Source organism: Odontesthes bonariensis, chromosome 1, assembly GCF_027942865.1.
Source record: "Odontesthes bonariensis isolate fOdoBon6 chromosome 1, fOdoBon6.hap1, whole genome shotgun sequence".
Taxonomy (NCBI): domain Eukaryota; kingdom Metazoa; phylum Chordata; class Actinopteri; order Atheriniformes; family Atherinopsidae; genus Odontesthes; species Odontesthes bonariensis.
Genome location: NC_134506.1, coordinates 37,756,063 through 37,781,684, shown reverse-complemented (window position 1 = coordinate 37,781,684; position 25,622 = coordinate 37,756,063). Strand labels below are relative to the sequence as shown.

Genomic DNA, 25,622 nt, shown 5'->3' with positions numbered 1-25,622 from the left:
CACCAATCACTGTAGTCGTGCACAGATTAAATCAAGCTTTGCAATTTTTCCATCTTATTTAGTTGAGGTTGATGAAATAATTTTTTTCTTTTACTGCATTTGATTAGACAGTTGGTTCCCTGACTTCTCCAGTCCTCATGTCAAAATGTTCCCAGACAAGATGCTGAGCCTCACTTTGCCCCTCCTGTCATTGGTTTGTGACAGAGAAAAGCACTCAGTGTGTGTGAATGGGTGAATGTGGCTTGTTTAGTATACTACTACGAGTGGTCAACAAGACTAGAAAAGCGCTACACAAATTCAGTCCATCCGCTTTTACTGCAACATTTTAGGTAAATGAGCTTTTAAACTAGCTCAGTGTTTTATCTTTTTGTATTCCATTATATCTACTAAAGAGAACAAAACTGTCATTATGATCCACAAATAGCCCTCCGCATAAGGTCATATTTTAATCATGCTGTTTTGATTGTGAGTTTGTGCTGCAAAAACATGTTACTGCATTGTGGAGAACTTACTTTTAATAAAAGGTCATTTACTAGACTTAAAACTTTTAAGTGAATGTCAGAAATTGTCTCACAATTTTTTCTTGCTCCCTCCACGTGAATTCAATTTCAACATGCATTAAAGTGTTTTAGAAAAGCTGCCACATAATCAAGCATTTTGAGCTACACCAAACCCAAAAACCCTGCAAAATGCTGAAGGGACTGTACGATAAGTTGATTTAAGTATACCACTTGGTGGTTACACAGTATTTTGCAAAATAATTTCACAGTTTTCTGTGATGTATTTGACTGAGAACATAGTCTTTCCTTTGATAAATGTGTTTCCTAATCTCCTGTTCAGTACATTCAGAATCAAAGGCTCAAGCACCATACAGAAGCACAGGAGGCTGATAAATTCCAGTGATACTGCGTAGTCAGCAAAATCTATAAATGAATATCCAGCCTTGATTTCTACTCATATTGTTGAAAAATGGATCTTCACCCCTGAGCCACATTGTGACATCTACATTTCATGCGTTTCATTTTGTTGCACAGTTTATTGGTGTGATGTTTAATATCTTGCAAGCCTTTCTTGACAGCTCCATATTCTGACATTAATTACCATCACCAAAATCCGCAGAGGAAATAGATATGGTTTATATGTAAAGGTTTTAAGGCTGAATATATGCTTGTTTATTAGTGTTCTTAGAATGTAATATCCGAGGCAGCAGACTAAACGAACGTCTGTCAATGAAATACGTGGAATTTGCTCTTGCATGCCTCCCTGCAGGGGGTAATCAGAGGTAAATGTAGAGACCCCACTGTAATCAATCAAGTGATTTTCACAGCAGGTGCATGCGCATGTCTGGAAAACTGATGAGTTTAACTGACTAAATGACCCATAAAGAAGGCCAGGATTTGACCATGTAATGAACATTTAGAGATTCCTTTACCTCTAAACGACATTGTGATTTAGATGTAAAATAAATCCAAAGACAGTGAATAAAAAGCATGAACATTTTATAATAGAACTCCCAGTTGGTGCAACTTCTGTATAATTTTAGGTTTTCACATGTTGTGATCCCAGCCCTCCTGCTAAGGCTCATTACCATGAGCCAGCCGTAAATGTACACACTACTCTTGCCAAAACAAAGAGCTGGCAAATGGCTCTGCCAACTGTTAGACTTGAATTAGAGTTAACTGAGTTGTAATTGAAGTGACTTGACAAATTAGTGGTATTCTTTGGTAAAAGTTAAATTAAAAGTCAAATGCTTTTACACAACAACTGACACAGTGTTGTATTTACTCAGATTTACACTGGGTATAGGGAGGAGACATAAAGCTGTGTCAAAGAGGGCAAAATCATTTCATAAACCCACTGCTTCCCTCACCAGTCTCTCTCTGATAACATTTTGAGGTTTGCTTTCACTGTTAAAGATCCACATATCTCGGATAATGGCCCTGTAGATCTGAGAGCCTTTACAATCAGATACAGGAGGGATCAGCTGAGGTCAATAGAAGTCAGGGAATTTCTTTGACATCTGTGCCATGTTGACATTTAAGTCGTGGTTGCATTCAGGGAATTATCAGAAACATATCTTTGTATCTTTTACACGTGTGTGCGTGACTCAGAATTAATTGTGCAGAAACCTAAAAGGTCAAAAATGTCCAACCATTTTCATTTGACAATCCTATTTTCCTCTCTCGTCTGCTCCAAGCACTTTAAGATTTTTATTTTCCATCAGGAATAGTTCAAATACAAAAAAAAATAACTCAGCAGGTCAAGCCAATTTTTTTAATTGACTCTTAATGGGTGAATGCCATTGGTTTAGCCATAGTCACATCGGTCACTGGTTTGGGGAATATCATTGAATTCGGACTTTTAGGATGTTGTCATCTTGGTATTTGGAACATGATGTTTTAAAGACGCAGGCAAGATGCACAACCATCAATTGGCAGTTTGTCAATGACAAGGTCACTCAATCCTAAACCACGCCCTGCTTTTTTTGTCTTTTCACTTTAAAAAGGACCATTTTTTACAAAAATAACATATTGCCTCAAAATGTGAAACTAGCAATTGACACCATTAAATAAAATAAGAAATATTGCAGATATCTCATCGACTTCTAAAATCTACTTTTTTGTAATTAGAGGTGTCACCCGCTGTTAGAGGATGGGAAGGTTTAAGGCACTTCCATAGTGGCTTTACTTTAAAGCGATTGGAAGTTTGATGTCCAGCTTTGGCATACAAGACAGGCAGAAACACACTGATTACATAACTATGTACTTATTTTAATTTGTCAAATAGTGTAATGATATTAGTCTCTATTCTATTAAAGACTATTTGAAATTAAAGCAGCCTTCTTAAACTGCTTTGCAATAAACTTTATGAGCAATTCCTATAAGGGTAACATCCCTTTTTTAAACAGAGACCTGGCCACAACAGCAACAAAACATACTTTTTAATTGTGGTTAATGGTAAAACAGATGTGCTTTAGAAACATATGTTTATAACCGAACCCTGCACCTTATGAAATACAGGTGTATAAACAAAAACAGCTGCAGTTGCAGGGTTCTGTGTTATATTTTAGTTTTGGGATTCTGTTGTATCTTTAGTTTTTAAATGCACCACACTTTTTTTTCCTGTTCTTTAGTTTGGCAACAACTTAGCTGATGAGTGAACATGCAGCATTGGTGAGTAACGTAGAGGTGAACTCTGTCAGTACTCAACACGGACAGGAACTCACACCAAAAAGTTCAACATCTGGGGTGCAGAGACGTTCCTTTTTCAGTGGCATGTCCAAGATTACACCATCTGTTGTTAGAAAACACTGTGATCCTCCTCCTTTATTGCTATCGCTTTATCTGCAGTCTCTGTCTGCCCATATAGACTTAAAGCTGAGTAGATGAGATGTCCTAATCAGGGATCCAACCGTGTCCATTGTATCTGCTAGTGATCTCACACTGCCCATGAAGAGAAGGGAAGAGGTGGTTAATCCTCTTTCACCTTTTCTCGGACGTCTCCTCTTAAACTCATCTGAATTTGAGTTCTTATTCCAGGCATTACATAGGCTTTGGAAAGCTCAGTTAGCTGCTCCAACGGGTTAACAACTATCCTGTTGCCATGATGGTAACAGATGTAGAAAATTGCCAGAGTTACCAGCAGAAGTAATTCCATCAGCATAGCATCCAAACCAGCAGAGAATTTTTTTTTCAGAAATCTATGTTTTCATAGAAAAAAAGATGAAAAGAAAGACACAGTATGCCCAGAGCTACTGGAGCAGGCTGCCTGCATCTAGAGTGGTGCCATTCTTTATAGTGTGTGTTTTATGTGGTTATTATGTACTGTCTGCAATTGACTATTTAAGAGTTGCAGTTATAAAGGCACTAGCGTCCAGTACCTTATAAAAAAATGCCAGTGCTTTAGTAATTTACTCCTATCTGTAGTTTACTCTAAGAAAACTTTATGATCCATTTCTTGATGAATGAGCAGCACAGATCTTGCATGAAAATTTGAATACAAGAGTGGCCTGTTTTTACATTTATAACAGATATTATCTTGTGTACACAGCAGCAGCACCTGCTCGACAAATGGTTAGTGCATGTTGCATTTTTAATGTAAACATGGGTTATTTGATGATTTTCTTTTGCTCAAGATTTTGGAGTTGCGTAATTCCAATCCTTAGAACTCTGGACAAAATTTGAAATCCGTTTAACTGAAGTAACATGGAAAATGCAAAGGTCCCCATATTTACACTAAAGCAGGAATCACAGCTTTATAGTATGATAATTGCTCTGGATATCAGAAATACATTTTCAATACTTTAATAGTTTTCATCAATTCATTATTGCCTTAAAGGCCATGTTGTTTTTGTTGTGTTGACATGGCTTAAACCTGCATTGAAAGAAATTGTTGACTTGAGGAGGAAAAAATGCCAAAAAAATGCAAATATCAAAAAGTTTTCTTGGTTGTTTCTGTTTTAAAACAATTACTTTTGTGTCGATTTTCACCTGGTTTACAATTACAAGCCCTTGCTCAGTCATGCAGAACTGTGGAAGACTGACATTGTGGCTATAAAAGCATAACATCTTCTATGTTAAGTGTTAGATTTTGTAAAACTATTTAAAATTTTAGTTTTGGTCATATTGAGAAAAACACATGTAAAAAAACTGACATTGACCAAAGCTCTTTGTGTCAAATAAAACAAAAATGAAGGCAGCCCAAATAATTGTGAAAGTCAAAAGCTTTAAAAAAAAATTGAAATAAATAAAAGTAATGAAAATGATAATGACAAAAATTTACTCTTGTACAGGATAAAAGACAGGAAATAAAAATTAGGTCTACATTTAGTAGAGACTTGAAAACAGGTAAGAGCCTGACTAACATGCAGGGGAAGTTTTACATTTCACATTATATTTGGTCTCTATCTGCCAGAGTTTTTGGTGTGCAAAAAAAGATTAGTCTTTATTTAGAAGTTAAGGAATAGTCACATGAGATGCTCAACGGAGGCTTTATCAATGTTATTTTACAGTACGTGAAATACACAAGTGGTTTTAAAATAATTATTTGTAATAGGGAAGGTTAAAACTGATTGTCAAGAATTACTTTTATGTGTTTTCCCGAATAATTTTTATAAGATAATACAGCCCCATTTAATGATCAGTTTTTCATAGTTCACCAATAGCAAGAAAAAATAAACTAAACAGACAGATACAAATCAAACAATGTAACAAGCACATTCTGCTGTTATTACTTTTATATATTATCAAAGGACAGACAGAGAAAACAGACATTTACAAACAAAAAGCAATAAGCAAAATCAAGTGCTACAACAGTAAAATATTCACATGACAGTTCAAATTTAAAAAAGGCAAAATAGCACAGAATGTAGGTTTGATACAATTTAAAATAGTGTGCAGAGAGAGATTTAAAACGGTATAGTGCTTTATTTGACATAAATTTGAATACAATAAAATGTGAATTGAACATATCAATTCACAGTTGTACTGTAATTACCCACTCGACCTGGTTTGAGTGGCTTCCTTCCTCCTTTCAGTCCTTCTGAGAGCTACTGCGAGCTCTAATAAGTTACCACGGTCAAGGTTGCAACGCTGTTGATGTATAAACCAGCAACCAATGCAGCCTCTCCGTATATATGTCTCTGGTTTCAGCATTCTGGAAGAAGTGCAGCCATGAGAGGGACACCTAGCTGACATCAAAGCATTACACTAATCCCGATAAAAGCAGTGATCATTATTTAAAAGAAATGAAAATACTTTTATAAACATTTGAAATGAGATAAAAGCCTCACTTTTTAAAAAAAAGCACATTTTCATCACTGAATTTATCTGTTAGTCATACCTAGCATCATCATCCAATTTTACATTTTTTTGTTCTTTCTTTCTTTCTTTTTTTCTTTTTCTTTTTTTAACATATGGCTTCATGAAGGTTTAAGGCCACCTAGATATTTATAAGAAGCGCTGCAGGCACCACTGCAGTCTCATCCTCATTAAAGCTTGTTGTCTATATCCGAAACACTGTATTATGTCTTTGTTCTGAGAACTGTGATTTTGTCATGTGAAGTGTCTACTAATTCCTGACAAAGCTGACAGGAGCATCCTTACAGCAAACATGATCCTTTGTTTACACCAGTATTTGCTTTTGAAATGTGCTTTCATGTTGCACATCACTGTGAATTGTGTCATGGTGTCACTAGGAAAGCAGTACTGTTGCATTTCACTGTCAAGTCATTATCAGTGATTTGTTTTCAGGGCTTATTATAAGAATATTGGAGGGCAAATGTTTTACAGGCTGACTTGGATCCTGCTGGGACTCATCAGGTTCTCACAGAGCTTCGTAATAGACCGCTTTGCCACACACTCAGCTACATGCTGCAGATTTTTTTTGGTCTAAAATGGCTTCTCGTCATTGTCCTCTTCCTTTCATGTCCTTTTGATGTTATTTCACTAGCTAAATGGCGGGAAAAAATTGCTCAAGGGCATTTAGTGGATGTCTCAGTGATACTCGCATCAGCAAACAAAAATAAAGAAAAACAGAAACTAAAGAAGGCAGAAAATGAAGACGGCATCAGTTTGTATTTAGAAGAGGACAAAATAGATGAAACAACTGTTATTAGATGTTTAATATTATGTCTGTTTGTTTTGTTTTTTTTTGTTTTACTTTAGAAGAACAGCTGATTGAAACCATAAGCTCAAGTGTCACTTGATGTGAAAGGGTAGAAATCAAAGTCACTTTTCTTTGCATTTTAAAGTGATTTTTCTTTGAGCACAGAAGAACAAATGAATAAACAAACAAACAAAAACATTTAGGGATGTAAAGTAGAAAGTGGACACTCTTATTTGCAGTAAATGCCTAATTTATTACTCTTGTGAGTAGTTGTAATAGTTGTTTATTTCTTCACACAGCGGCTGCATTTTAGTAAGACTTATACACGATTTCCTCCAACAGTTGACTTTTTAACAGGTAACCACATTAACATAGAGAAAATGCCATCAAAGCATTTCCCCGGTGATCACGACTTGCTTTAAAAGCAAATGTCCTCTGATGAAGCTAATGTATACAGCTGAAGTAGAGCCTCATTGCATGCTCTCATATATGTCAAAGCTTTCAGGACTTAAAAAAAGAGTTGATTCAGAAAAAAATATTCTTTCCTCCTGGGATAAGGTTGCATTTAAAAATCTTGACTTTTGAGGTAATTCTTATTCACTATGTGATCTGTTTGAATTATCTTGGGGACAAAAGAGCATAACTTTATTAAGTAAAGCACCACAGAAATGAAAACATTGTTCAACCCTTGTGCATATTTTTGTGATGAACTTTGCTATCCTTTAAGTTTGTGGTTGGTTAACATAAAACAAAAAATAGAAAATAGTTTTTGGAGGTTTTCTGCCTCCTGAACCAAAAAAGGTAGCTGATTCCATCAGAGAGAGGAAACTCATGTTGGAAACTCATGGAATGCTTAGGCAACATATTTTCTATAAGAATAAAATAAAATCTATACATTTAAGGAGAATGATGTTTTATTATCTGTTCTTGATTTTACTGATAGCAAGTGAAGAAAAACTGAAATTGACTTCTTCTGCCAATCCTCGTCAAATCTCTCACTGCAGCATTTTGAAGCCATTTGACTGTCCTGATAGACTAGCTTAGAAGTAATTCATGTATGTAACTTGCTTTTCTTCATCACCCTGAGAAAAGATGTTGGTAATTTTGTTATTATTGTGTAGGTGAAAGAATGTGGCCCTGGACATTTGTTATAATGTGTGAGGGAAAGGACATATTCTTTTGAAAAATAACTTGGCGTTCTCCAGTAATTATATGTTTGACTAAAATTTTTCAGAGCTTACTTAGTCTAAACACAATAACTCATTAAGTCACCCAAGTTTCCGTATAAGTGTCATGTGTGTTACAGCAACATAGAAACATGACAGTCAGTAAAAAGGCAACCCGGGATCTAACAGTCATGAATTGTATGTGTAAGTCAGATGAACTCAGAAGAGCCTGAACTAAACACCCATCAGAGCAGCAACAGCTCAATAAAAAGTAAAAGGTTTGACTGACAAACAGCTACCAGACACATGTCAGAGGTGTCACCAGGTGACAGAATTGAAACCTGTTTTCATTCCTTTCAAATGTGTTAAGATATAGTTTAAAAAAGAAAAAAACATTAAATTTTTCCAATTAGTATCTATTGAGTATTGCCTGTAAGCCAAAGATAAATTATTACAGTTTTGATTGGTAAAATTAAACTTGGACTTCAGCCAAGTTTCAGCATGTTAAAAAAATCCGACCTGAGCAGATAAAGACAAGTGAGCCTATTCAATGTGCTCGTTCAGTGTCAGACCTGTTTCTTGTTTCTCATTCACAAAATGCTTTTTGTATTTCATCCATTCTTCATCCATTTAGCATGGGATTTCAGTTCATGACACTGTGGTCATTTCAGCAGCAGAACAGCTCTGACTTTAGCATTCTCCATGCACAGAATTGATTCTCCCTCCACTGAGTTCACAGTGAAACCCTGAAAACTTGTCAATGAATCTCTGATTTTATCATAAAAAGCACTCACTTCACTTTACCTGGCAGCTTTGCATTCAATACAGTGGGAGTTGATGTGAGTCAGAGGATTAACAAATTATTGCCTTTCCTCGGTCAATGTTGAAAACATTGTTTGGACTAGTTCCTCCTCTCAGTTGCTAGACTACAGCATGCTCGTTTATCCACCAGCAAACAAGTCTATTTTTAAGGTTATATTAGATTAGATTCAACTTTATTGTCAAAGAGCAAGTACAATGAATATACAAGCCAATGAAATGCAGTTAGCATCCAACCAGAAGTGCAAAGGTGTGCATTTTATATATACAGAATAAATAATAAGTACATAATATACACAGAATATATACAGACTAAATATATACACTATATGTACTATGAAAATAAGTATCTGAAGATTAATAAATTAGGTAATTAAATATAAATAGTGCATAGACAATGCAAAACAGAATGAAATGAAAAAGAACAGTACAAACCAGAACTAGTGCAAACCAAAAGTTGTGCAAATGGCAGTGGAGTGCAGGATGGTGCTATTGGGTGGGAGGAGAAGAGTGGGTGGGTGGAGTAGGATGGAGGGCTGGAGTAGGGTGGAGGGATGGGGTAGAGTTCAGCAGGATCACCGCCTGCTGGTGGGATGAGCGAAGGCTTCTGTAGCGCCTGCCGGATGGGAGGGGGGTGAAAAGTTTATTGTTCGGGTGGGAGGAGTCTTTTAAAATGTTCCTGGTTTTGCCTAGACAGCGTCGATGGTAGATCTGGTCGATGCTGTCCAGCTGTTTGCCGGTGATCCTCTGGGCGGTTTTCACCACCCGCTGGAGTGCTTTCCGGTCTGATGCGGAGCAGTTACCGTACCATACTGTAATACAGTTCGTGAGAATGCTCTCAATGGTACAGCGGTAGAAGTTCACCAGGATCCTAAGACAGAGGTGAGCTTTCTTAAGGCTCCGCAGAAAGTAGAGGCGCTGTTGTTCCTTCTTAACCAGGATGGACCAGGTGAGATCATCGGCGATGTGGATGCCAAGGAACTTGAAGCTGGACACACGCTCCACTTCAGCTCCGTTGATGGAGATGGGGGTGTGTGGATGTGGATATATAGTGACAAAACTTGCCAAACATTGATCCCTGAGACCTAGGCTGACAGACTACTGTTTGTTCCAGTAAAGTTTGTCACGCCATGGACTCATGTTTTTAGTTTTAGGTTACTTTTTTGTGTTTCTTAGTCCATGTTTAGTTTTTAGTTTTGCCATGCCTCAGTTTCCCTGCATTCTGTTTAAGTTTTATGTTTTAGTAATCATGTTTTAGGTCACATTTTGATTTTCAGTTCATGTCTTAGTTTCCCATGCTTGTTAATTAGTAAATTCCCCTCACCTGTCTGTCATTGTCTCCAATCACTCCCAGCCCTCTATTTAGTCTCCTGTCTCCCCTGTCTTGTCGCCGGATCTCTGCTTTACACTGCCCTGTTTGCCATGCATGCTACGATACCTGTTTGTTCCATGTTCCTCGTCATTTCCCAAGTTAAGTATTTATTTTATTTATTCCATGCCAAGTCTTTCGTTTGCCTTTTCTAAGTTAAGATTTTTGAATCCGGCGTTGCCGCGCTTTTTGTTTGCTCATTGTTTTTTGCTTTAATAAACCAACCTTTACTTTTAAAGTCCGCATCCGTGTCCTCCCTTCCCATCCTCACCAATATTGACAAAGTTGCATTTCAACTGACAGAAAGTTTTATAGGAACTAAGGGTTTTTGAGGGGGCTTTTCCTCAAACCCCTCCATTTCCACTGCAGGACAAGTGGTTAAAGAGAGTCCAAGGAGACATATTTCCCCCTCTGAGAATAATGCTGGTAGGGAGGTGATATTTTGGGTGCAGATTCTCAGTCATCTATGTCATGATAATCTTTAGAGCTTCATAAAGGGCAAAAGGACTTCTATTTCTTAGTTTAAAAACATTTCAACTCTCATCCAAAAAGATTCTTCAGTTCTAACTGAGCGTTTTCTGATAAGTAAAAAGGTCGAAAAGAACCAAGAAAAAGAAGTCCTGTTGCCCTTATTCAAGCTTTTAGGATACAGTATTCCTTAGTTTCACTTTGTCTCAGTCATCTTGCATTTAATATCAACAGTAGTTTGTAAAATCTGTAATTTGTTTCAGAGCAGCTACATTCTAAAGCACAAATAAAAACCTCTCTAGCTCCTAGACGTGTGACATAACAGATTTTTAGTTCATGCAGCTCAGGTGCACCTCCTGGTTTGACTGCTTCGTTGGCTGCTGTGCGACCAAAGCAGCAGCCGAGGAAGGATTGTAAGGGAGGTATTACACTAACCTTCGACTTAAGTGCAAATGCAAAAGACCCAGAGCTGAAATGATTCTGAAGTTCCTTGACAAGGGTCTGTTGGAAATCTTTCTCGACTTTAATTTTGGACACCAGTGATGAACGATTTATCTCCTTTTGATTTTTTTTTTGGGGGGGTGGGCATGCAAAGTTGCAAAATTTGTAATATTCCTTTCAGGTCAAACAGTTGGTCAGATTTGTTCACCATTTCCTTCACTTATTGTTTTCATGAAAAGTGTTAAGTAGTAAACTAGTATGTCACATGACTGAGGTACAGGTCTCTGGTTCAGTCTGGAGCAAGCAGAGACTTTTCCTTCACCAACTTAATGCATTACCAACTCTGTCACTCTTTTCATTGTGGCGTGTTTCATCTGATTAGTGTTAACGTACATGTTCAGCCCTTTAGTTTCCACCCAATCACCCTTAAAAGGTGCCTCAACATGCATCGCTTGCTCTCACTCACCATAGTTGATGAAGGGAGCTACTTTCCAGGCACATCACGAAATGTAAAGAGGAACAAAAAGAATAAATCTGCAAAAAGAGAGAAATGAGACAGTTTATAGCTCTTCTCAGGGATACATTTCCTGGGAACGAATATTGGACACTGGAACAGTTTCTTTTTTTTATAATTATTTTTACTGACATTAGCTTACTGCTCGATTAGCATTATGGTTTGTCATGAAATACAGCTACTCAAAATCCTTTTTTTCACAATATTACTGATAAGCTGGTAGGGACGCCAGGGGCCTAATGTTTAAAAGACTGTGCAGCTCTAATGCTGAAAGAGGGCATAGTCAAAAAGTTATGTATGCCATGAAAAAATCTCATATATAAAACATTACAATCACCTGATCCTGCACACCTTTCTTTTATAAGTCTAAATGGCCTTGAACCTGGGGCCACGTAACAGGTACTGCCTTAGCTTCCCCCAAAAGACATTACAAAGTACAATGGCATACCCCAATCCTGTCACCTATTGTCCATTCAACATTGGAAAATCCTGCTGCAAAGCACATGAGGAACCTCACAGTGTGAGATAAAAGTGTGAACCACAGAGGAGGTCTGACTTTAATGTGGACACAGAGGGTGATTTTGTGTGGCTGACAGGAGCAGGTTTAGGCAAATGGAGCTGATGGCACTTGGAGAGAGGGTGGCTATTATTTTACACATAAAAATCTAATCTAATTCAGCAAAAGCAGACTTGACACAGAGACACAAACTGGGAAGTCTGTCTGGTGCCACCACACCACGAGTCCATCTGAGTAGAGCAGAGTTAAAGAAAAGAGGATAGGGGACCATTAAAGTGCCCCTGCTCTTCAAGCAGCTGGCGGTGCACTCCCACAGTGTAGGAACTCCTGCACTCCAAAATGATTCATACTTTAATAGATATTTGCAATTATTTGAAGGGAATGAAATATTTACTCTGAGACATAAGTTGTTTTTTGGAGAAATCGGTTAAAAATATATGGCAACTTTACGCTTATGGATGGGAATTGAGAACTTCAAATTTTCCGAATTTTTATCAGAAATTGCACACTTCAGAGCAAATTATTTTGTCTATCGATGCCGGCAGGTGCTAGAAAATGCACACTGATTGTAACTCAAAGTCTTGCACTCAGGGCTCTCAAGTCAGCATTGAATCTGAGACTCAAAATTTACACTTTTACAATGTATCACCCCAAAAAGTCCTTTTTCTCAGACAGGTAACGACCAGTGTTGGTCAAGTTACTTGAAAATAGTAATTAGTTACTGATTAGTCAGTGGGGGGGGGTCCGCGGTTTCTCAAAGAGTTTCACATTCCTGTACTTATTGCTCTGTGCTTGTTCAGATTGAAGGTGGAATTTTGCGCTTTAGATAAAAAAATTCTTCCCACGCAGAGTGTACAGCGGACGTCAATGTTTTTGTGACTTTTTATCGAGTCAAACTCAAAGTAATCTTGGTACTTCCAAGCATTAAACGCTGCATGGTCCTGCTCTCTGCCGCACTCCATGTTACCTCTTGTTGATCTACACACGCACTGACGTCGCAGCGCTAATACGTGGTTATCATGAGACACTCTCACAAACAAAAAATCGCGGTTTAGTAACGCAGTAACACAGCCTGCTTAGGGGAAAGTAACAGAAATCTAATTACTGTTTTTGCAATTGTAATCCCTAACTTTACGCTTTACTTGAAAATAAGTAATCGGATTACAGTAACGCACGACTTCCATCACTGGTAACAACAAATTAAAAATGCATTATTGTATGGTGTAAAAAGAGGTGACAAACATTGTCTTTCCAATTAGGGGATTTATACACCCGCCAGGGTAACAGGAAGTTAACACTTCGTCTTAATTGGCCCTTTTCGTATCAAGTTCAGAACCATTTTGCTGTGTGACTGAAGAAAAATGTATGAATGAGAGCAGCTTAATTGGCTATTCTGATGCACTGATATGCTGCATATGTGAGAACAGGGAGTAGAAGAGAAGCAAACATGTAAAGGGCTGGAACAAAGTTGAATCGAGTTGCCATGACGCTTGAATACCAACAGATAATCTATAACCAACATTAAATATCCTCTGTCATAATAACATTCGCACCATAGTTAGCACATATTTATTTAATTAAAGGGGCACTAGGTAGCATTTTCACCTAAAATTATAGCCTTCAGGAGTTTAACAAAGGTTAAACAAGTCAATAGTAAGCGAATGAAGCCTGTCTCGCTCCCAACAGGGGTCTGTATGCTGAAAATCCCATATGTAACTTCGGCAGGAGCGACCCGCTTCTGAAGTGTCGTGATGCGTGAGAAGAGTCGTTTGTGTTTACGGCACTTAGCTAGGTACTGTATGCTAGCTGTAGTTGTAGCTATGTGTTCGCTTGCGTTGAAGAGCCAACACCAAGCGTTTCATATTCTGCCTTTCACAGACTGAATATGAAACGTTCGATGTTGGCACTTCCCATCTTTGTGAAATTTCTCCAAGCGTGATCTTGTTCATCTACCATAGTGTCTGACCTGCGTTTTAGATCGTGAAGAGACAGGTGATGACGGTGCTCTAATTCCTCCTGAGTTCGAGACGTAGCCTAGCTTCAGAAATACACGGACTGACCTGATTAGAATAAGAATAGCGTTTTGATCCGAACAAGAATTGTTATCTACACATGAAAATTGATTAATTTGTGATTATAATCGGAATAGTGTAGAGCTAGTCTGCGTTTATTGCGGCGTGTGTTGGTAGTGCCTGCGCACATCTGTCTAAGATGTAACTTTTGTAAGTGTCTGCTAATACAAAGGAATCACTCCACGAATACACCATGATGAGGGAAGAATCCCATTCAAGATCAGCAACAGTCCATCCATACATCCATACATCCATTATCTGCCGCTTGTCCGGGGATCGGGTCGCGGGGACAGCAGCTTGAGCAGAGAAACGACGAGCTGTCCCCGGCCACTTCCTCCAGCAACAGTATTATAAAATATTATCTTGAGTTCTCTCTTCAGAAAAACTCTGATTATAGTATCTTACGTGGGCAGTCTACACTTGTGAATCAGATGACCTAACTGCACTGACTAAAATAACACAATGGCAGCATTCGCCAAGATGGTTAGTTAGTGGGTGTGTACAGGTGGGCATTTTTACGACAGTGTAGAATTTCAGTTTGACCAATAGAGATCGCTATACTGCCGCTAAACTACTTTGTATCCCTTTAAGAAAGCCCAAATGAAAAAAATCTAATCTCATTTGCAACTGTTGCTTAAGCCAACATTAACTCTCAGGTGGCTCAGTTAAACCCTTATATTATATTTACTGTTTCATTTAGTAGAATAACCACATCTCAGGTAGGTCAGGTTACATAGTCCTTTATATTTTTTACAGGAGCCAGACAAAGGTTTCCCTAATGTAGCAGCTTCCTGCTGCACGGCATAAGTGCAGAGCCAGAATGAACTCAGGAGAAAGACAAAAAGCATTGACACATTCATTTAGGGGAAATACATAAGTGGGTTCTGAATTCAAAGCTGAGGAAGAGAGTTCTTTGTTCCGCTGTTCAAATCAGTCAGTTTTTTACTCATTCAAATTTCTGCTCATGAAGAGAAAGTAGTTTGTCACTTGCCGTTTGTCTATGTCAGCAGTACTGCAACTCTGTAAAATGCTGAGTATATTTTTAATTTTTAATTTTCAGGATGGCTGCCAAAAAAAGAAGAGAACCAAAATATCAAATAGAGGCCAAGTGGAAAAGTCTGTGGGTTGTTGATGCTGTCAACAGTGCTGATATTGCCTGTTGTAGATTTGTAACACAATGTCTTTGTGGTCAGGGCTAGGCAGCAAACTTTATCATCTGTCGCACAGGTGGCTGTATTGTGCTGGAGATGTTTTCTGGCACAGTTGTTTGTTGATTCATTATCAGCCGAACCACTTAAGCAATAGATGACGTCAGGATGAGTAACTTTGTGACCTACTCTACACTCAGTTCCTAATGTTATGTTCCTTTTTTAATTAGAACTTAAAACAGATAGCTTGCGAAGTTGCAGAGTCGTGATTAAACCGAGAGACTGCTTCTTATCGAGTGAATTAATACATTGTGACATTAAGACACTGTGAGCAAAACCAGCAAAGTCTTTCAGAAGAAAAAGGGTAGAAAATATTCTGAACACAACGTACAGTAATTCTGTCATAGGTTGTCAGTTATAAAAACTGGATTGACAGGTAAAACCACTTTGTGTTGGCTCAGTATCTCATACTAACACGAGGGAGTATTTCCTCTGGGATCTTGAGGACAACTTGTATTAAATCTTTATTTCCTTCCAACACTGCCTGAGTGCTGCATTTTTTTTTTTATTATTATTCTTTGCAGTTGTCGCAGTCAGAATGGGAGGGTGGGGGTGGGCATCATATGCCCAAAATATCCTGAAACCCACAGATGCAGATCTCTTAGCTCATATTAAATGTTACTCCTATTCTGTACAGCCGGGTTACACATATATATATATATATAACATTTAAATGATGTCTTATGCTGTACCTCTTTAATATGCTATTAAAATGGCTGATATACGCTTCTTGACATTTTGTCTCTTCAGATGTCCCTGTTTACAAAGCAGGAAGTCTGACTGAATCTACAGTTCATGTAAGCCAGGGCCACAGATGTAATTTGCAAGGCATCAAAATATGCATTGAGCAATGACTCATAGGAGCCCCTCAACTCCACACTAAAAGAGGAGAAACAATCAGCAGCAAACTTACCCCTGCCATCAAGGAGATACTTCTGAGTTTTGCGTCAGCTTCAAGTGAAAACTCCTGCTTTCTCATTTGCCATGTCAAGAGTGTCTGAGTGGCCCTGCCACCTGCTGACGACTCCTACATTTATGCATAAGTCTTTGATTTTATTTTACAAGTGGGATTAAATTTGTATCACTCTGAACATTGTGTTGTACTTGAGACTAAATTCTTTCTCTGACCTCATTGGAACTGGTGCTGACCTCAAATTTCAGAAACTTTTTTTAAGGAGGTAAAGGCAGGCTCCGTGTGTTTCGAGAAATGGTGCCATGCTGTCACCGAGCAGCTTTGCTTTATTCCTGGCCACGGATATTGATTTCTGCCCCTCAGCTTATAAGCGACAAGTCTTTCTTTGGTATTCAACTGTGCTAAAGTAGATGGTCTAGGCTATGACTGCATATATTGTTCTTCTGACTCAGAAAAAGACACTTTGTCTTTTTTTTCTGAGGTTATTGTAGCTATAGGCTGTTTTAACAAACCCTGTGGCTTCACAGGACGTTCAATTTCAAACTGGGTTCACACCATGGGACAGTGTCAAGACTTCAGAAAGTAGTTTCGGGCTAGAAAATTTTAACTTATCGTTCCAATAGAAGATCTTGGAAAGTACTACAACTAATCCCAAATTATTATTCTGATGCAACACGGGTATACTAATGTGCGGCATTGGAGGTGTCAGGCAATTTTCACTTGATTAAATAAGATGAATGTGATCTAATCCTTTATAAGTGCATATGTCATGAAGACTCTAGCAACATCACCGTAACGGAGAAAAACAGCTACACTAGTTATGCAGGAAATGAAAAGGAAAATTCTAAAAGATTATGAGACATCAGCTGTCCGTTACTTCATTTCCTGGTAAATTACAGGTTCAGCAAAAATACAATATCAGCTCAGTGTGACTGTCGTTTGCATTTTCCATATGATTTAAGCCACATTAACTGGTCTGGGAATCTATAGATGATAGAGCCGTGTTTCTTGCCTCTACTACATCTGTGATTTGTTAGGTAAAAACTTTCACTGCATAATACCTGAAAAACATCATTGAAAAGGAGGTCATTTGATTTGCAGTCATTTTTTCTTTCAGCTTCACAAAGATCTGAAGCTCAGTGAAAACTGTTAATAGATCTAGTGGCACGCTGCACATCGGGAGCTTGTTTTTCTCTGAATATAGATATCTTGTTTTTCCTTAAATTAAATTAATTAATTAAATTAAATTCATCATTTGAATAATAGATGTGGGTGTGAATGATTTAATTCCATCATTTTGTCATCTACAGTATATTTAGAGCTATATGAGGCTATAATCAATGCTGTAATCAGAGACATACCAGTGCAGATCTTTTAATGCATATACCAGTTTTGGTATTTCAGGGTACAGTCACAGTTTTGACCATTAAGACACTACAGTCATAACAGTATCAGCATACATTTCTAATGTTTACACGTCTTTGCGATGACTAGCTAAATCCATTTATCTGATGGGAACCCATTCAGGTGTCCAGTCCAGGGCCTGTTTTAGCTTTCCTTTGCCATAGTTTTATCTGACATTCTTTACATTTTTTTCCATCTGACATCAAGAACAGTGCTTGGGCATTTTTTCAGAGTTCTTGAGGCAAATGAACAGGAACAAACTGCAGAATTTAAGATCATATTTGTGGTCAAGAGCAACAACTTCTCTCCATCTGATTCAGGACACACAAACACAGCAGTCAGCAACAAGTGAGGATGGAGACAACAAAGCCAGATGAAGTGAAACATAATGAGTTGGCAATTAACCACTGACATTGTAAGTGCAATAAAAACGTGAATGTGAAGTCCTTGTTCCACTGAAACACGTACACTGATGCTATTTTCAACTTCTCCCATCCGTCACTGTTACACAACCAGAGAAAAAAACTCTGGCTTTGTAAGGACTTTGGTGTTATACCTCACTTGATGTACTGTGCTATCTCATAGGAACTTCAAATATTGCATGTGCATTGGGACTTTTATGTAATGCTGCTGTGAATTTGCAGAAATGATGTGTACACAACTTGAAGAGCGGTTTTTGTACTTGATCTTGTGTATTGTTGACTTAATCAGTTTGCCTTTGAAACAGGGGAAGCACAACAAGTGTCAGCTTCATCAGATTCTTTTGCTTCTTTTGACACAAACTTATTTTTCTTACTGGTGTTTAATGTAACTCGTAAGCATACTGTTCAGTTTTTGGTGAGATCCAGTTTACATGGTGAGCACAGCTGCAGAAATTGTTGGCACAACCCTTAAACTGAGTTAGCATTAATCAAGACAAATAGCATTGAGAATTTTTTTTTCTGAGTTAATTTAATTTTCATGTGAGGCCTATGACATCATGGTAAGCATTTTAAGTAGTATAATAAATTATTCTAGTAAAAAAGCATTTCATTATATGTTCCCTTCTATACAGTATGCACCAAATACTCAACAAGATACCACACTCATCCACTTTGCTCCTCCAGATGTTGCTGCATTGCATAATTAGCTTTTATCCAAAGACTGAATGTTAAGGACAGATAAGACAATTCAGAAAGACACTGGTTCTTGCTAAATGTCTCAACAATTCAGAATGCGAAGTTTATCATATGCCAGGTTCTTGTGTATTAACTATAATATGTGTTATACCTACCAGATAAGATGGCTATTTTGAACCATTACCGGTACTGTTTGCCTGCCTTGCTTTGGACTCTATTTTTTCTCGCACACATTCAGAGCAGTTTAGTTAGTTAGTATTTAGTTTTAGTTAGGATTTAGTTTGATTTTTTTAGGTAAACAACTCATAGCTTTAGCTGCCTCTTTATTTATAATCTTAGTGTCCTTATGTTAACCGCTGTGCATCATGAGGTCAGCTACTGTGATGATAAATGGTTGAAAAAATAACGAATTTGCAATTGCAAATCCACTAATTATTTACAGTATATGCTTTTTTTATTGAATTGCCCTTGTTGTCAATTGAGACCAAATAGGCAGAGTGTTTAATTTGAAAGTTCAGCCACCATCAGTTAGAACTATTAGTTTTTTTTTCCTTCCACAACACTTGAGCTCAAAGAGTAGATCGCAATGTTCCAGCCCCATCATGCAGATCTAGGTTTTATTCAAGCAGTGGAACTAATGTGAATTTGTTTGGATATTCTTCGTATCCAACACTTATATTACTTGAATAAATCACTAAGATAATTCACTTGCAATGTTAGCAGCTTTACTGTTATAATTTAATATGACTTGTCTGATCGTTGGCACCAATTTTGATTCTGCTTGAACAAATACAAGAAATTGCAATGAAGTAAGTGACCAGGAATGGTTGTGCTCAGTTCAGTGGGTTAGTTAAGAGATGGGCAGCAGCTCTTTTATTATGCTGATTGTAATTTGCACACTCACACAGTTCACACTACCTCACATGGAATATTTCAACTCAAATTTTAAAGTCTACAACTTCTCTGAGACGCTCAATATAATTCATGTTATCTTGTTTCTTTGAATGGCCAGAAGCCTTTTCCCACGTTTAATGCCACAACTCATCAGCTATTTCATGAAATATACAGAGGCAAAAACTGACTTACACATATGGTCAGGCCGAATGAGGGTCTGGACAATGTTTTCATCAAAGCACAATTTAATGCATAATAATTACGCCATGGTGCATCCTGACTGACATCAAATACTTAAAGAAGTCAAAAGAAAATTGAGCAGTTGAAAACAAATTATAGCAACTCTTGTTTTATGTTTGCCTCAGAGCCTTCCACGTATTTCTTGCTCTGTTTTTAAGACATTATCAAGAATGAGTAAAAAGGAAGACGGGTATAAGGAAACCATCAGATTTTAAGCTTTTGATACACAGGCTGCACACTACATGCATACGACTGTGTCAAAACAATGGACAGCAAAGCATTTTTATTTATGCGCAATCTTTAACCTCAGGAAACCTTAACAAACAGCCAAGTTGGGTTCGAGTCAAGCTGCCATATGTCTTCTAAGATGTCTAGGGGTGTGCCATACTTAATGGCTTGTTTACTCTGAAATTCAGTGTCAGTAATTTATACAAGATGGGTTCATCATCTTCATACTGTTGGTACTTTTGTAGCATTAGCTTAGTTTTTTTGCATGTCAGCATTTTTTTTTCTTTTTCATGAGAGTCTGTGAGACAGCATTGACAGAGATCGTAATTGGTTGTTAGATATTAATGAACAGATTCCATAACATAATACAGAGGCGGTCAAACAGGCTAAAATCTGTTTTTACTTTGATATATACATTCACATTTCAGCTTATAAGAAAAAATCTGTATGGCTACAGCTGATTAAATACATGATTTATATGTTAAGGTCCCCCACGAATTAACTCCTTTTAATCATTCATCATTGTTTTCATTGCTGACTTGACATTCTACAATAAGCCAATTTTTATTTCTGATCTATTCTGCTTGATTTTTTGATTGCCTATTCAAATTTTCATCATGTTCGAACCCACATTGTTTAAAACTTAAGCAGCTGCTGTTTCTGTTTTTGTTTTTTAAATTAATATATTAAATCTCACAGTGGGGGATTATCCAGAGTCATATTGTGTTTCTTTTGTGTTGTGGTACAGAAACTTTTACCAAGGGGAAATCTCAAAACTTTAATCTTTCATAATGGTAAAGCAGAGCTCAGACATAGAAAACAAGTTAAGCGTTTTGAGTTTTTTATGTTTTTAAGGCTTTTGAGCATTAGAAATTCTAATACTTGTACTGCCAATTGGATATTTTACAGTGCATAATTTGGAAAATCTAACCATAGCCACATGAGAAACATGAGTGGGAAGCCCACTGGCTCTCAGGTGGAGTCTTTGATCATGTTTGTGAAGTTATGAGAGAAGAAAATTTTTAGGTATAATTAAATATCATTCAAAAAGCTGTAACGCTGTAAGGATTTCCTATATTCTTACAAAAAAAATATATATATATGAAACTTGGAAAGTCTCATGGAATTCAGGCTGTAGACTGTCAATGGTCAGATTGTTTTCAGGCCTGAGAAGCTGTATGAGTTGTTATGATTCAAAAGCTATGAAAATACTTTTTCACAAGCAGTACACCAAAGAATGGGAGAGTAACTTGTTTCTAGTTAGGCCCCTCCTTCACAATAACAGAAAAAGTATAGTCACAAATGCACGGCTTGAAGTGGGTCAGTCCATGCCTGATATTGCAGTGTGTCTTCACATGAGCCCGGTGTGGCCACTTGAGATTACATCTCACTAACCTGCTCACTTTCTTGCTCTGTGTAGAAATTAGTTCAACGCTTACATCGCAGTCATCTCTGTCGGGCAACAAACAGGCCAGGTCTGCTTATGTTTCTGCAAACATGTTTCTGTTTCCTCACTCACTTTGTGATCTGGCGAATATCATAGAAATCAACATGTTTCAGAACTACCTGAGTTACATTTCTTGCAGTATTTTCAGATTTCAATAGATTTTAATAAGTAACAGATACATTGTGAGAGGGCTGTAAAAGCGGTGCTATACATGACAGTAAAGATTTGAATTGTTAGAGAGCTTTTTGTGAGCACGTCCCCATTGACACAAAACTCAGCCTTTTCAGCTATTTGCAGTTTCATTCTGAACACGTCTCTGTGTAAAGATATAGAATTAAACCTGGAAAACAGTACACAGTATAAAAAATTACTTGACTGCTATACAACTGTATTGGGACACGTTAGGTGAGTTGGTGGTACGTTAGTGTGGGGCAGGACACATAAGTTTCATCAACTGAAATAATTCAAATTCAAAAAATCCGTGGGGACTGGCCCTCATTTTCAGTGACATGGAGCAACATATGGGAATTACAATACAAAAGTATTAAACTACATGGTAAAAGTAACATTCAATATCAGTTGTAAAATTCAAGAAAATGATATAAAACAAAATAGTATTCAGATACATTAATATGCATGTAGATGTGTGAAATTATATGCAAATAGAAAATATTAATATTAAACAGGCACAGACGCTGGCAAATGACTTGCCACCGTGAATTTAAGCGGACTAAGGGTTATCAGGTAAGGTATTTTTACTGTGTGGATTCGGGTTCTTCCTTTATTTATAGTTTAAAGACCTGAAGCATCAGTGTAGCCAATTTCATTATTTGGTGTATATTACCTCCAAAACCAAAAATTGTGTGCAATTATGAAAAATAAAGCATGATATGATGTGCAATCAAGTTAAGGAAGTATCCAAAAGAATGTAGATCTTTCATTCCTTTTTTGTGATTTATTGCCTCAATACGACATCACAATATTCATAAAATAAAGGTCCTGGGAGAACTGGGCTTATATGCTTGCATTTGCATTGTTATATGTGTAAAATATGAGCAACACATTGATGAAAAATACTCTCACGTCCATAGGATGATGGCGCTAGCAGTCTGTTTCATTTTTGCATAATGCACTGTGACATGTACCCTGCCTGACATATATCTTATTTTCACTCCAAGTATGTCCTGGGGCTAAGCCACGTCACTCTTTATGATGACTGCTTTCCACATGTCCTCAAATGGTGGTCCCTGTGTAGGGGATTTGTTTGGATTTGATACTTGGCCAGTTTTGGCTCGCTGAATTACAATACAGCTGCGATCGCAGCTAATTACCTTAATGTGCATGTACTGTAATTGTTTGAAAGTACAGAACGCTGCACAGGGGTGGGTGTGAGAAAAAGAAAAGAAATGACTGATTACAGAAAGTTAAACACAGCCGGTTAAAAAGACTCCCGTTTTCAAACCAAGTGTAGCTTTTTGCTGTCTCAGCAAAATGTTTGTAGTGTTTCTATTTTTTAAATAATTAAAATGCAATAATGAGCCAAGTGTACTTTAGAGAATAAACAATGATCTATAGTTATAGTTCGATATTAGCCAAGTAAATAATGGTTACTATTCAGTGGCACATTTCCCAGCGTGTGATCAGACAATCTTATTTCGTTGATTATCTTAATTTGGCCTTTCGATTGTTTCACTGAGTAAATCTGTGCACCATCCACACTCATTTTATATGTGGTGTGAAAATGCAGGTTTGGTTTTGTCACCAGAATCACCTTTATTGGCCACAATTCCCAGCACATACAAGAAATGTTTTTAGATATCCAAACATAGAATTTCATAGAATTGTCTGAACATGTCAATAGATAGATATTAAACTGATGAGACAAAAATATTGTGTTTGCAGATAGAGGATGTCCAAGACCATTGCTATGCTCCTCAGGTAGAGTGGCCAGATGTCCACCATTCTGTGGGACTGCACAGCATTTTTATCTCTAGTCCGCCACCCTACAAACTGAGATGATCTACCACATTTGGATTTGCTCCATATTTCAACAGTTAACATGGCAGGACAGTTTGTTGCTGCTGAAACCCATAGAGGATTGCTAGATAAGATAACAGCAAGTGAAATAACAAGCATTTGCTACATACAACGTCAGCAGCAGACTGGGGTACTAAGTTTGTACCAAAAAAAAAAAAATCACTCAAAACTTATATGAATTGTCTATGAGTGAGATTAGACCAATCCTACTTGCTGCATTAGAATAGTTTTACCAAGTAGCATTCTTTTCTGCACCGCTTTACTTTTTCAATGTAGTCGTTCTAGTTTAAATCACAATAGAAACTATCTGTACTACTTTTCAATAACCTTAGGCCTTAGTAAAGCTGGGATATAGTCTTATCTAGAGATCTGAATGTGTTGAGCATTAAGTTGCTTTAGGAGCACTCATGATAATAGATCATTGCCAATTATGAAGGGAAATTCACTTCCTTCGCAAATGCTCTCATCACTTTCAGGCCTCATTCTCCTCTGTCTTAACAAGCGCTCATTTGGAGACTTATAGGGAGTGAATTTACTCTGATTAAAACCAGAGAAAAAGATCCTAGTGTTGTCGTGTATGGGAGCAAGCCTTTCGTCACAAGTCTTTGTGTTGTGTTTTACTGTGACCTCCATTTTCAGAAAAAGCATTTTACTTGTCTAACAATGAATGCCTCAGTTCAACTATGATTTTGAACAGGAGATTAGATATGTACAAAATAAGTTATTCCAGTACTTAAAAAAATTATTTTTGTTACATATTGTACTTTATAAAGGAAACAAATGAAGAAATTTCACTTTTTATGTTGATATGGAGGTGATCATATTGCTTTTAACACATCTAATTAGATTGATGTAACACACTGTATTTAGCTAGAAAACACTTTCTTACTTGAAGATCTTTTTTTAAAACAACAGCAAGGATCTTAACAAACAATAAGTCCCCTAGACTTATACTTTGACATATCTTGTCTTGCTGCCTGTCAACTTATTTACATTTTTCACAATTAAAGCTCTTTTGTCCAGTCATTTACTATATTTCTGTCCTTTAAGAGGCCTGAGCGGACCCTCAGACAAGACACATTTGACTGCTCCTCGGTCTTGTCTCAAATTTATGGGCAACCAAGCACTTGCTGCCAAAGCTCTTATGGTGCCAATTGTGCTGCTGGAGAAAAGGCATGCTGAGTCAATCAGGCGTTTTACAAAGAAAAAAGAATGCAAAGTGAACATAAAGCACCGAGTGCAGGCCAAACACAAAAGTCATTCTTTTTTTTTCTTTTTCAGAACAAGAGCTTGAAAAATAAGCTGCTCTCGGGAAACAAACTTTGTGATGCCTATGCTGAAGAGGTAAGGATTTTCAATTAGTCCATTCTGTTATACCACTAATTGTTTGATGTTTGCTAAATGAGTTCAATTGATACAATATGGGAACAATCCTTTTTTTTTTCTTGTGAACAAGCATTGCTAACAAACTCTAAAGATTGTAATATCTCAGAAGTGAAATGTGATTATTTTCAGCTGTGCGAAGAAATAATGTACATTTATTTGAGAAAGGCACTGACTTTTTCTCTTTTTTTCCCACAGTTCTGTCATTTTGTTGAACAAAATTTCAATAGATGTTATTTTTGGCCGGTCATACATTTAATCATTTACAAAATATTTTCATAGTCTGTTTGAGGTACCTCTACAACATCTCGAAAAACATTTAGCCATTGGCTGATTTGTTGGGCTTCCTTGTTCAATTATATCTATCTTTGATTTGAAAGAAAATCCTATTTTGAATGAATGACTGTATGTTGTACAGTTCCTTAAGCATCAAAGCAACCTCAAACCTATCCACCGCCATGTGTTACAGTTGTTCTGTTCTTCCCCTAAAATAAAATGTCATTGGTCTTAACCAAACATTTGTACCGTTAACATGGTCAAACAATTCTGATTTTGATTAATCCATCCATTGAACATTGTTCCAAAACAAATGGACAAACAGCACTTTTCCTCCAAAGATCCTTGCCGTGAGCAAAAGCTTCTTTCTGACACGCCTTCCATGCAGGATAAATATGAGCAGTATTTCTCTGTTTGACACCAGCAGCTGCAAGATGTACTTGCAGATCCTGTAATGAAATTTCAGAATTCTTTGTGCATCAAACCGTTCCCTCTTGGGATA

At 37.2% G+C, this 25,622-nt stretch overlaps 1 protein-coding gene across 1 annotated transcript in view; it reads left to right on the top strand.

Annotated features, from left to right (window-relative positions):
* Positions 1 to 25,622, top strand: part of luzp2 (leucine zipper protein 2) — a 188,624-nt gene that overhangs the window by 118,817 nt on the left and 44,185 nt on the right. Inside the window, exon 6 of the mRNA XM_075472131.1 lies at positions 24,743 to 24,805. Coding sequence (XP_075328246.1) covers positions 24,743 to 24,805 — 63 coding nt within the window. The remainder of the gene's footprint in view (positions 1 to 24,742; positions 24,806 to 25,622) is intronic.